The sequence below is a fragment of the Lissotriton vulgaris genome, chromosome 1_1 (genome assembly GCF_964263255.1).
Source record: "Lissotriton vulgaris chromosome 1_1, aLisVul1.2, whole genome shotgun sequence".
NCBI classification, from domain to species: domain Eukaryota; kingdom Metazoa; phylum Chordata; class Amphibia; order Caudata; family Salamandridae; genus Lissotriton; species Lissotriton vulgaris.
This window is the reverse complement of record NC_141685.1, coordinates 1,664,305,204-1,664,319,084: the sequence shown is the minus strand read 5'-3', so window position 1 is coordinate 1,664,319,084 and position 13,881 is coordinate 1,664,305,204. Positions and strand designations below refer to the sequence as shown.

The following is a 13,881-nucleotide window of genomic DNA, read 5'->3' as shown; positions in this document are numbered from 1 at the left end:
GCCCTTTAACAACCGCCGCTTTCCAGCTGGGAGGGACTTCTCCTTGGGATAAGGAGGCGTTGATAAGAGCGGTAAGCGGGGGCACGATGGTGTGGGTGACTTTCTTGAGAAAGCGCATGGGGACCGGGTCACTGGGGGAGCCACTCTTGATTGAGGCAAATGTGGCGGCTACCTCTTCCGTGGCTACTGGACCGAAGGAGTCAAGGTGCGGAGCAGGTGGTTTCGGGGAAGAATTCATCCGGGGAGGAGAGTTACCCTTCTCATCTTCAATGGAATCGGCTTCGGTTGGGGGTAGAGAGGTGAGAATTTTTTTGATTTTTTCATCAAAGAAGGTTGCTAATTTGTTACATTTGTCCTCCGCTGCCGAGTCCAGATATTTCACTGGGGGGTCGGGGACATGGAGGAGTTCTTTCACGATGAGGAAGGTTTCCCTAGCTGAGCAGGAAGAATTTTTTATTTTTTCCTCATAAAATGCGCTTTTGGAGTTACGGAGTGCTAGTTTGTATGCTTTCATGAATGTCCAGAATATGTCTTTTTTGTTAGCAGACTTGTCCTTCCTCCATATGCGTTCCGACCTCTTACATTCCTTCCGTAGTGCATTCAGTTCAGGGGTGTACCATGGGGCAGGATTGATCCTCTTGGCATGTTTGAGGGTGCTGGTTCGGGGTAAGAGACTGTCTAAGGACTGGGTAAGCCAGTCATTGAATTCTATGTCCGCAGTTTTAGGATCCAGGGAGGGGAGGGGGGTGGATTCGCTAAGCTTAGCTGCCCAGTCTTCCGGTACAAGCTTGTGCCAGCGCCTAACGAGGGTCCTAGCTTTAGGTGGTTGAATAGGAATAGTTTCGAGATGCCAGTCCATGGGGATCAGAAAGTGGTCTGTCCATGGGAGAGGAAGCGGCACCCGGGTTTTGAAATTCCGAATATTCGTGAAGATAGGATCAAGAGCTGGCCTTTATCGTGGGTGGCCTGTGAGCTCATGAGATGCAGGCCAACCGAAGAGAGGTCCGTCAGTAAATCAGCTGCGGAGTTGTCGGTGGGATCAAGGAAATGGAGATTGAGATCCCCTAGGAGGAGGAAATTAGAGGCTGTGGTTGCTCTCAGGGTAACGTAGTCCATGAGTGTGCTGGGGAACTCACCGAGTGGGCCTGGTGGCCGATATACTAAGAGTCCTGAGAGAGAAATTGCAGGCGAGATCTGCAGAGTGAAATGGCAGCTTTCACAATCTTTGATGTTGCCATTAGCAATCCTGCAGGTAAGATGATCCTTGTATAGGATGGCTAGCCCGCCTCCTCTGCCGAGAGGTCTGTTGAGGAATTGTATTTGGTAGCCAGGGGGTACGGCGTTAACGATGTCAAAGTCGTTATTTGGCGTCAGCCAAGTTTCTGTAAGAAACATCATATCCAAGGTAGAGTTTTGAACAAGGATATTTATCTAGTGAGCGTGTTTGACGAGGGACCTGCAATTGAGAAGGCCGAGTTGGAGGGCTTGTGAGTGTGCCTCAGCACACGGCGGGTTGCAGAGGATGCAGCCCGTAAAAGGGTTGTCTCCAGTGAAGATGTATTTGCAATTGGGATGTTTATTCAGGTTCAATGCTCGGAGCCTGTCTTGGGAGTATGTTATACGACGACTTTGAGAATCAGGCATAGTGCTTGGGCCTAGGGCCGTCTGGGCCCGGACGGGCCCAGACGGGCTTGCCTTAGGCGCGCAGACGGCGCGCCCGCTGCGCCCGTCCGCTGCGCGTCCAGTGAAAACACATGGTAATATGGGAGGACTGGAGGGAGTGGCCTCAGGAGCGAGGGCGTGTCCTGCACCGGGATTCCCTCTCCTGCGTCAGCGCTGACCTCGGCTGCGCGGGGGGGTCAAATCCGAGTAAGTGCCTGAGTTTAGCAGCGTTTTAGTGCAAGCAGCGAGTAAAAACAAAGTATTACAGCAATTAAAATTCAATTTAGCCCAACAGTTCAAAATCTCCCGGCTGTGCCTCAGGAGTTACCAGGTATCTGAGCGCGGCTCGTATTCAGCACGTTAAGTACTGGTAGGGGCGTGGCTTAGGTCGAGGGGGCGTGGCTCCACGGCAGGCGGGAAACTGTGCCTGCACCGGGATTCCCTCTCCCGCATCAGCGCTGACCTCGGCTGCGCGGGGGGGTCAAATCCGAGTAAGTGCCTGAGTTTAGCAGCGTTTTAGTGCAAGCAGCGAGTAAAAACAAAGTATTACAGCAATTAAAATTCAATTTAGCCCAACAGTTAAAAACCTCCCGGCTATGCCTCAGGAGTTACCAGGTGCCTTGAAGTCGGGCTGGGAGAGAGGTCACCAATGGCGATCGGTGTCTAGATGTCACACGCCGGCAAAACAATACCGATAAAGATAGTTGTCTTGACGCCAACCCTCGGCAAGCCGACGTAGATGGTGATGGGTGTCTCCACATTGAGCGTCGTTGGGTTGACTTAAACGAAGATTCCAGTCTCGATGTTGAACACCACTATGTCGACGTAAGAGATTCCAGTTTGTTGTTGACAGTCGCCAGGTTGACGTCAACGGAGATTCCCGTCTCAACGTTGAACGTTAACCTGTTGATGTTAACGGAGACCAATGTCTCGACGTTTAACGTCACCGTGTTGATGGCAACGGAGAACGGCTCCTCTACCTTGACCGTCGCCAGGTTGACTGCAATGGAGGAAGCTGGTCCGACACCGATAGTCGTCATTCTTGTGCCGGCAGAGAACGGCGGCGATGAGATTGCGTGGATCTTACCGCTGATGTAGCTGCAACAGTCCATGGTGGTAGTAATGCCGGTGGGGATACCTGTGACATCGGTCTGCTTTTCTTTGCCGCTTGACACCGATCCAGACGATAATGGAGAACCGGGGGGGGTCGGGGGCTTGGCTGCCTTAAAGGTACGTTGTCAGTTCTTACATTTTTTATTTTGTCATGTAGGTTCCTATGCAGCCTATTGGCTAACAATGACTTACTATTAAATTGCAGTTTGTGCAATTGAATAAAAGGAGTACGAGTCTCTTTGCTTGCCAGGTCTTTTTCCCTAAAAGTGTATGAAAGAGAAATAGAAACAAGTATATGTTTATGGATACAAATGAAAATTACGAAAGCATTGTCTAGTCTTGGTTTTGTTTAAGGCTGCATTTTCTTAATTATGGAAAAATATATTTATACATATGTGTGTGTGTGTAGCTATAGTTCAAACCTAATTTCCATAGGAAAATCCTTTTTTTGTCAACTTTGGCGTTGTTAGATGAATCTTCGCGAAATCTTTCAAAAGAAAGGTCTATCCAGGTTAGCTCCTATCCTGAAAGTTTGGGTGTGATTCGTCAAGCGGGGGCTGAGAAAAAAGGGGGTCAAAAAAGTGTTCTCTGTATTAATTTCCATAGGAAATTTTATTACAGGCTACAGCCCGAACTGCTGAACTGAATTACACCAAATGTGGTAAAAAGGTAGCGCTTGGTTCAGAAAGCGACTTTTTTTTTTTTTATATGGTGTAAATCCGTTCAGTAGTTGTTGAGAAATTCAACAATTAAAAAAAGTATGAAAATCAATTTCCCATAGGAAACTTTAGCCAAGGCTACAGCCCGAATTGCTGAACGGAATTACACCAAATTTGGCAAAAAGGTAGTGCTTGGTTTAAAAAGCGTTTTTTTTTTAAATGGTGTAAATCCGTTCAGTAGTTCCTGAGAAATTCCAAAAATAAAATGTATGATATCTGGGGCAGCGGTGGGTTCGCACACCCTCCCGACCACGAGCTTCACTGTGATTGGCTGGCAACACTCCAAACCAGGAAGTGTTGGCAGCCATCTTGTGACTTGGTAGAACTGAGTCACAAGAAAACAGTTGAAAAAAAGAATAAAAAAGAAGAAAAGGGGGCAGGGTAGAAACACCCTGACCCCCTAGTCCTGCTCAGTGGGTCCCACAAGGACTCCAGGCCCAAAAAGAAAATATATATATATATATTTTTTTAAACATCCGAATGCACGCAGGGTGCGTGAATCCAGACGAAAATGTTTTTAAAAAATGAACCGGGGGCTTCCCCACTTCAATTAAATGAGCCCCCGGGTGGGCCAGGGTCCGGGGGCAATCCTATAATTATATTTCGGGGACCTGCAGGGCCTCCGCTGCCCCGGGGACAGCCACCTCACCGGGGCTATGTAAATTAGGCACGGGAGGGCACGCGGCCCTTCCGCAGCCCCGGGGACCGCCACCTCCCGGGAGCTTGTTTTGTAATTACTGGGGGGCCTCCGAGGCTGTACTAAGCCCCGGGGACCGCCCCCCCCCCCCCCGGGGCTTTAATAAAATATGCAGGGGGGGCCTCGTGGGCCCCCCGAAACCCCGCGGACCACCACTTCTCCGGGGCTTTGAAAATAGAGGGAGGGGGGCTGTGTTGACCCCCCTGCTGGAGCCCTTGATGGCCCTGGGGACCGCCACTCCCGAGGGCCAGCTCATGCAATGTCCCGGGGTAACACACAAAAGATTCTATCGTAAAGGATCCAGGACTTGTGGTGCGCTGAGGTAGGAGCAGCAGATCTGAAATCATGCAATAAAGATTCTATCATAAAGGGTCCATGGGTTGTGGTGCACTGAGAGAGGGGCACCAGAGAGGAGCGTGCTCATGTGAAGAAATTGTTAATGTCCCTTTTGAATATTTCTTCTGCCTGAGGTGACATTGTTACGCCCAGTGTCAACAGCACGAATCATAAAGGGTCCATGAGTTATGTACAGAGTTAGTGGCACATGAAGAGCTCAGTGTGTGCGCAGCCAGCGATGATGGCGTGTCGTTGCAGGACAGGATTAGATCTGTGTGAGACCTGCTGACCGCAGTGTAGGCCGGAGGCAGCGGTCAGCAAGGGCCCAAAGGCACGTGGCGCTGAGCTGCAAGTTAGTGGTACCTGAAGCACTCAGCATGTGCGCAGCCAGCGATGATGCGTGGTCCGGGCGGGACGCACTGGGAGCAATGTCTTTTGTCTAATGAATTCTGCCTTAATAAGGTTACATGGCAGTGACTTCTGGTGCACTGAGTTAGTGGTACCTGAAGCACTCAGCGAGTGCACAGCCAGCAATATTGCATGGAACGGGCAGGCCGCACTGGTAGCAATGTCTGTTGCCTACTGGACCGCGTCATCTGCAATCGTGACTCCATCTGAATTGTGAGCCCTGCTGTCCGCAGTGTAGGCTGGAGGCAGCGATCAACAAGGGCCCTCAGCCATGTGGCATTGAGTTGAGCTGCACAGTTAGTGGCACCAGAAGCATTCAGCGTGTGCGCAGCCTGCGAAAATGTGTGGTCTGGGCGGGCCGTACTGGTAGCAATGTCTGTTGCCTACTGGACTGCGTCATCTGCAATCGCGACTCGAATTGTGAGCCCTGCTGTCCGCAGTGTATATTGAAGGCAGTAGTCTGTACGACATAACTCTGCGGCGTTGTGCCGCTGTGTTGAAGAGGCCGGCGGTGGCATTGTGACAGGGTGAGGGCCGCTGTTCTGGCAGACGTGTTGGCCTTCCCAGAAGTGAATCACCCCCAGAATCCCGGCCGATTTATTCACAATCATACGCTGGAGTGGGGTACGTTGGACTAACCCACTCTGCTTCTGCTTTCAGGGGGGGGGGGGGGGGGGGCGACAGAGCTACATGACTGAGCTCCACAAGCACCAGCAGTATATGTCCACATGGAAAGTTCTGTGCTCTGCAGAGTGAGGTCTGTCCAGCACATCACCTCTACACTTGGCATTGTGTGCATTCTTATTCATGGGTGACTTGGTTCCCACACATACTTTGGGGGGGGGGGGGGTCCTGGGGGTGGTGGCGGAGGGTGTTGTGACCTTCTTGGGTGTCGGAGCTGTATGATCAGTAGCTCTATGACATGTCTTGGTGGTCTTTATATGCGGCTCTGGGCTGGGCGACCTTTCATACTGTAGGCAGTCATCCTGCAAGGCAGATGTCAAATTCTTACTGCTAACGCGACTTATCACCTGTTTTTGGATCGCATCACAGATTTGGCTGGTCGTTGAAGATATCGGGAAGTGGGTGTTTTCATATTTTTTTTGCACCGAAACGCCTACTCTGCATGTCCTTAGCGTTAGTTGTCGCTCTCATTCGTGGCGATGTATATATATAAACATACATACGTGTGTGTGTATTTATCTATATAGAGTTACAGAAGGATATACATATATATTTATTTTTTATGTACTCCGGGGTCCCCGCACATGGGCAGGAACATTCACCGCTTATAACTGTTGATGAGGATCCCCTGGAAGAGATCTATTTACTTTTTTACGATTTGGTACTTCAATTCCAGATTCAGTATAAGCAATGTACAGCAAAGAAATAAAATTCTAAAAAACAAATTCTGAGAGTGCTCTTAAAGGAGAACCAGGGCAAAGCTGGAGACCACGTAGGCCACGTGTGACAAGTAGAATGACTAGATGCACCAGGCTTTTACTGAAAAAAACTCCAATTTAATACTTACCTTGTCTGCTAATGCTTTCAGAATTCAGCGGCCATCTATATTACTACCATCACCTACCACAGTGAGGGGGTGGCAGCAGTCCAACAACGGCATTAAACAGCAGAGCAGAACTTCAATTATTCTATAACTAAGCAACTGCAAAATCTATTACAAAGAAAAAGAAACGAAAAACACTTTCTCATCCCAGCCATTACTTTTTAACAGATATTTTCAGCATTTTCTCTTTCTGCTATTATTCCAATACGCTATCGTCCTTCTTTTGTTATCCAAGATTCATAGGCAAAGAATATAGTCGTTCAAGCATGTGGTTCTATAGAAAACCAAGATACAAACAACAAAGTACATACTAAGGCCCAAGTGATAGTAAACATGATAGCATATACAATGACAGCAGAGTAAGCCGATTGAACATTGCTACACATTAACAGTAATAAACGCGTGACTACATCAATTGCCGGGTAACTTTAAAAAGATTGTTTTTTTGTAGGTTTTGTTACCTTCAGTTTTACCTTCAGAAAGTCAATAGATTTTCCTCTGTGGAGCTCCGATCTTAGATGTATGACTTCATTTGAAGACAGACTGTTTTTACAGTGAACAAAAGCAATAAGTTACGGTTAGGCTCATTTCTCACCCTCTGCTTCTGGTCTTCTGAGCGGACGTCACTGCGAACGTTCGCCCACGGGATGTCATCTGGCCACCAAAGCGGTTTGCAACTCTCCTTGCCCCAGCCAGGTTTCCCTCTCCCTGTTGAATACTTCAGCATTTCCGGAATAAAAGCTCGTAGCTGTGCCTACAAGGAATCAAAGCACAGTTATTTTATAAACTGACCGCAAATACAGTCATTTATCCCACCAACGAAAGTCTTTTGGAATTATTATGTCATACCTTTAGTTTAAGGCAAATTACCTAAAACCAGATAAGTACATTTGAAACCTACAAAAGGCTATCATGTATCCTATCGGGCCAACACTTCTACCACAGTTCATTTCTACTTCCACATCCTCTTTAAATGCTTACTTAAAACAAAAGGGTAAAGGAAGTCCGAATTTATGGTTAAAGAATGTCCAGCATTCTCTTTGTTAGGGCGTAACTCGGACGAAGCTAGACAAATATCTTGAAATCCTTGAAACTGATCAAGTTTTCAAAAAGAAAAAAGATACTTACCTCCAGTAATCAGCTTTCCTGTGGATACTCGATCTAGCTTAAGATTTATTCCCGCATGTCTCGGCGCCAGACTGTACCCTGAAATACTTCAATAGCTCCTGTGCAGGCAAGTGGTAATATGGCTCTCAGACACCTCAGATGTGATGTCAAGAGCAATATACGCCACACAACCCGCTAATATCAGTTCTCGTCCTGTCCTTCCACCCCCAGCCTTAGAGGCAGAGATGATCCAGTCTAATTGAAAGTAATGCAGTGCACTAAACTCTGTTCTGAATTATCAGCAGTATAGTCCCCCTCAACCCATAGAGGTGGGCAAGTCAGTGAGTAATCTGCAGGGAGAGAGGGTATTCACCAGAAAAGTTGTTATAGAAGGTAACCATCCTTCACAGCATCCTAACAAGTCAATACCCAGCGAAGGGAAAGGAAAAATACATCTGTAGAAGCAGGAAAGTGCACAAAAGGAATCCATACAACCACCACAAGAAAATATAAGTGACCAGAAATTGAACAACCAGCAGAGACTAGTAAAACAAAGGTGTCACTACATGTAGGGAGAACACCCCTAAGAGGGACAGGACTTCAGAAATAATGAAGCAGGATGCGCTAAATCCAAACTCTGGTCAACCTAAAAACTCAGAAAATGTCAACATGCCATAAAAAAGAAGGGAAAGCCAAAACACAAATTACAATGACGAACAGTCATCTACAAGAACAGAGGGCAATTATGTCATCTATTTGATCACCGTATAAAATTATGTTGCCCATACCCCATCCCTATTCCAGAGAGACGGCTAAAGAAAGACACTCAGGGGCACAGTCAGGCTCCAGAGAAGACAACAGAACATCAGGGTCACCAAGAGCTAATCAGTAGTCCCAAGTGACCCAACCACTGAAGCAGAGGATGGACGATTCAAATGACCTTTAAAGGGCTCACTAAAGAAAGCGTTCCGAAGATGAAGGGGTAGTCTGGAAAATGTCATTTGCCAAGTCAAGCTTAACATCTGCTACTGGTGAGGAAAAATGCAATCTGCAGCTTTACGTAGCCTTCTCACAGAAAGAAGAAATCAACCTCATAGTCCGGCTTCCAGTCATTGGAGTCCTGACAGGCTTCATACAAGAGACTCTGAGACCACAAAGAGGAAAAGCTGCAAACACCCTCTAAATGTCATCCACAGCCTCACACACCCTCCCTGCAGCCATTATGGATGAAGAAGAGGATACAGAAGAGTTCCTGGAACTCTGAGGTCTAGAATGGGAGGCACAAAGAGATATCAGTAGAAGCAGCCCTAAAGCCCTTCTAGACTCTGGTTAATGGAACACCTGGCATCAGAAAGGCTTTATGTGGGCAGTGCACCATGGCAAGGTCTTCAGAACAAAGTGAAGCTCGTTGTGGCCAGGTTGGAGCTGACTAGGGAATCAAAACTTACCTGCACCAAGGCAGAGGCCACGCATGGAGGGGCACACTCCAGGGCCATCATGACCCCAACCAGTAGCTGAAGCCAAATGGCAGCATGGCAGGGACTGCCATCAAAGGGATATACAAAGATCATGCAAACTCTCTAGGGCCCAAAGGAGCACCTGAGAGAGCTGGAGGTCTGCACCTATTCAGCAGACTGAGTGAATGCAGCCACTTGAGCAAGTCAGAATCAGGTGCTGGTAAAGCATCTGACATTGTCTGATAAGGAGCTGAAATAGTCAGGCACCATCACCAGGCCTCTGCCTACCTGGGCAGGATCTTAGTCCAACGACATCTGGATCACAACTGAGATAAAACACAGGAGCAACAGCCTGCTCCAATGTCAAAAGTGACGGTGGATATAGGAACACCCATCAAACGGATAGAAGGAAAGGATCCAAGTGGAGAATCCCTAAAAGAAGAAGAGTCCTCAAATTTATCCTGGGGCCTATTATGGCCTGCTCGGTCCTTCAGAGGTCCAAGAGAATGGCTGTGCAGAGGCGGTGGTGGACATGATTGGTGGGCAGTTTTTTTTGCACATTAATAGATTTCAAAGATTCCTTTTAAACATTTGATGCTGATAGGAGAAAACGGGTAATTAGTGGGGCTTCTCACAGCAGGCTTAATGTTCCCTTGGAACGGGTTATGCAAGGGCCGGGCCCTAGGAGGCTTTTGATGTCAGGAATATCCAGTCTGAGATTTCGGTTTACCTGCGGCAAAAAAGGTATTATGGTCAAGACTTAGTTCCGGAAGTTTTGGCCTATCATCAAACTGGCCCAAAGTAGCTGCAAGAAAAAGGTCAGACTGATTTGCATATAGCCATGTCTGAACTGGGGTGGCAGCGTGGGCTAAAGAACGGTGATGGATTAAACCCAGATCTTTTGACTGGGTGTGAGTGTTTGATTGATTCAGATGCTCCGTCCATCACCACCCCCTTTTGTATCGCTTTTGGCCGCCATAAGTGTGGCGGGGTATACTCAGACGTGAGTCCCTTGCTCACTTTGCCACTGGATTCAAGCAAGCCGGGCTGTAGACGGCTGGAATGCCAGGAACCGGTCCTCGGAAGCTTGTTTCCGGTCCAGGGAAGACATGGCTTGGCAGTTCGGGCTGTACTGTTCCCATGAGGCACAGGGTCAGACTGATTTGCATATAGCCATGTCTGAACTGGGGTGGCAGAGTGGGCTAAAGAACGGTGATGGATTAAACCCAGATCTTTTGACTGGGCTTGAGTGTTTGATTGATGCAGATGCTCCGTCCATCACCACCCCCTTTTGTACCGCAAGAAAAAAGTCGGCATTACTGCTCAGGTCCTCCAGTTCCCATCAACTGGCTGTATCCTAATTGGGGAAGAGCTGAGCTGGGAGGAAGAACATTTTCTGTAGTGGGGGCTAAAATTTGAAAAACCAATTATAGAAGATTAGGGCAATCAAAGACCTGGTAACTTTCAAAAAAGCTTTAAAAGCCTTTCTTTTTGTCCAATAAATATTAGTAAAGAGGCGATAAGTTTCTATCAGTGATTCTAAGCGCCGCAATGGCTTTTAGAGAGCAGTGGAGCTCTATAAACAGCTTACGAATACAAACACATGGGCAACATAATTCTGAGCCAACAGTGTCCAGGGAGGCAGAAAGCACCAGAGGAAGACACAGAGATGGAAATTAACAAGGCTGCTAATAAAAGGATCAACAGCAATGCCAAATTTGAAGGTCCAAAGAAAGTTTCAGAGGTCAGAAAACTTGAGCTGGGTTGAAGGGTGCAGAAAAAAAAGGAACTGACTTCAGAGAGCCATATATGCATCTGAGACGACATGTGGGGAGATGTAATTTGCCTGGGAGCCACAGTGCCACCCACTGGTACAGAAGATCTATTACTACATTTCTGTATCCAGTACAACGTCTGGGGGGGATACATGAGGCGAGGAAACTGCAGGATATAGTGTCCATCAACATAATTGCATCAAAGGACAATGGTCCCACTTCTCATACCACAATTAACCTCAGTAGGGTCATAAGCCAAGTGCCAAACAGACACTAATCCACAGCTATGCTTTCTGTTAATGCTGGAACGAAGTCGGAGATCCCCAAAAACCCAGGGTCTAGCCATAAGCCATTGTTATGGAGTCTTGGATTGAAATGAAGACAAACTTTGAAAACAAAACTGAAAATGTTAGGTCTCTCACAAATGCTATCATAAAAGAAAGAAGCTTTTTTTGGCACTACCCGGGAAAATCTAGGATTACTAAATTGCTTGGATGCTGATCTTATCTGCCAGCCTATACAACACAACGGATAAATCTTACATTAGTGGGGCTTAAGTTTATCCAGTAAAAGTGAAAACTGTATAAACCGATAAACAATGTTATATATTGTATGTCAAGATTTACATTCTAAAGAGAGCACATTTCATACTTTTATGACACTATCTATCAATAAAAAAACCTGGAACAATATTAACGAGCAATAAACAAATGTTTGAACCTCCAAAATGCTAATACTCTGCATTATTCGGACAGATCCATAGATCATGAGAGCTTATAAAAACAGGCTACATTGTACTCCAGGCAGAAATACAATTTTTACTGAAGCTGGGATTGAACAGAACAATTAGCACCATACTACCTAGGAACACGACTTACAATGATCCAACTACATAGAGTACGAAAGTTGACCAAGTTACAGTGCATGCTAGTAAGAACAGCACATTCATGCAGCAAGATAGAAATCAACAAATTCCAAACAGGACAATAATCTCACTTGGATTTTGAACAGAGATGGGGCACAATCATTGATGTCTACAAGCAAAATAGTGTTGCATAAGACTAAAACCAAAACATTCCTTCTCAGATTAATAGCAGAATGCAAACAAAGCTTTTTTTTTTTTTTAAATTGCAGTGAAGTGTCTTTATTGTTGTTCATAGGACAAGGACAGCCGACACGTGTTTCGCCCCTAAAAAATAAACACATCTGCCTAACGATAAATACCCACTGTAAATACAATTCAGAAATAAGAAAACTGTAAGATCAGCAGCCAGTCCAAAATGACAAACTCAATCACTGAAAGTCCTCCGACACTGCAGAACCTCCCCTCAAATGAACAGTATCGTACTACACCTGATAAAAATGCAAGCTCTAAACTGGTATCTACAAATTATGAGCCATGGGTGAGACTTAATGTTCACACAATGACAGAATCCTATCTGGAATTTCAAAAGAAAACGCTGTAATGTCCTTTTTCAGCTAAGTAGTACTGTACCTCTGAGCTAGAGGTGTGACAAATGTGTGATTTATTTCCTGTGAAATAAGTTCAATTTCATGAAAGGACACGTATGACACAAAATACATTTCACTGGTATCTCGAGGGTATATCCCCTCACAAAACAGCCACAAAAGATACCAGCAGGTTCGAGGAGAAAACACCTCGCAACGAGACATTTTCTTTTCAAACTAATCTTCGGTGGGTGAAAATGAAACCACATTTTGAGTTAGGAAAAAGGCAAACATTTTATACAACATGGTTAATGCAAAATTCTCTAAAAATGTGAGATCGGGGGCGTGGCCAAGATGGTGAGCGGGTAGGACGTGTTCTGCTTTGTCTCCCCGCCCACCGCTGCCTGCTCTGGCTCCAAAACAGCACCTATCCCTCCGAAAGCACCTGGGGAGTAACGGAGGAGCCTTCCAGCCGTTCAGATGCCATGCAGTTATGAAATCGGGGCTGGGAGCCTATTTCTGAGGCTGACTTGAACTTGGCGACGGAGCGAGCACGGATGACAAAATGGCTGCTGGGGACGGAAGGCCGTCTGCACTGAGCCCTTAGATTTGAGCCGGCGGAACCTGGCATCAGCACTGCCGGAGGGCCGCGCTGAAGGTGCGCTGGGCAGTAGCAGCAGAGAGAGGTTGCCCAGTGGAGCAAGGTCGGGCCCCATGAGAGACTGGCGCTGCGATGCGGGGCACGGGCTGTCCGGGCCGCGGTGAGTCGCTGTGGCTTACAGTCACGGTGTGCGGCAGGAGGGAACCGGCTGGAGGCGATCGTCCCGCTCTCCGGGTTTGTGACTGTACCCGGCCTGGGGACTCCTCTGCAGGCTACAGACATGGACCCTGCCAGACAGAATGAGGTAGCAGTAAGAGGGAACTACTGCCCGGCAAGGGACTTGATGATCTGGTCAGCTGGCGAGGTTTTGTACTCAGCTGTGTCCTACAATAAATCTACGTGTAATCAACTAGAAGTATCCTGTCATCTATCACCATCCTATTTACAACAGGACTCAGCGCGTGGGGGCCCCCCATTTCTATTGCGGTGCCCAAAACAAGTTTAAAGTCCAACCAGTGCGTGCCGGGCCTGGGGAGCCATTACAAGTAAAAGGCCGGAAAGCTGTGAGAGGATGCGGGCTGGCACACCTGGGGGCACTGCACAGCGTGACGGCTCTGCCAGGGAGTCTCGACTGGCGCCTGGGAGAGGATGGGGGCACCATTTTTGGCACCACCCTCTCTTCGATGCTCCATACAGAGGAGACGCCTGCAAGAGCGAAAGAAGTTTATTAACGCGCACAGGCCCAGCACTGTAGTGACAGCGGCGGCGAGCGAAGACTGGGCACGCAGGTGGGACCCGGTGCTTGGGGGTCAGGGCCTCGCTCGCCAGCGGTAATTGGCAATTAGTTAGGAGCTTGCTGCCCCGCTAGCCTGCTATAGCACCAGTACACAGCTGCACTGCTTCAAGGAGCAAACGGGATTGCTTTGGCCCGAGTGAAGGAAACAAGGGCCAGAACGTTGAGTATTTTCTCCAGCTGCAGCCTTGGGAGGA

The 13,881-nt window shown here is 47.5% G+C and overlaps 1 protein-coding gene across 1 annotated transcript in view; it reads right to left on the bottom strand.

The window, feature by feature from the left end:
* The window catches only part of NRF1 (nuclear respiratory factor 1), a 525,835-nt gene that overhangs the window by 264,914 nt on the left and 247,040 nt on the right, over nucleotides 1-13,881 (bottom strand). Inside the window, exon 6 of the mRNA XM_086918900.1 lies at nucleotides 7,098-7,256. Within this exon, the coding sequence (XP_086775026.1) occupies nucleotides 7,098-7,256 (159 nt within the window). The remainder of the gene's footprint in view (nucleotides 1-7,097; nucleotides 7,257-13,881) is intronic.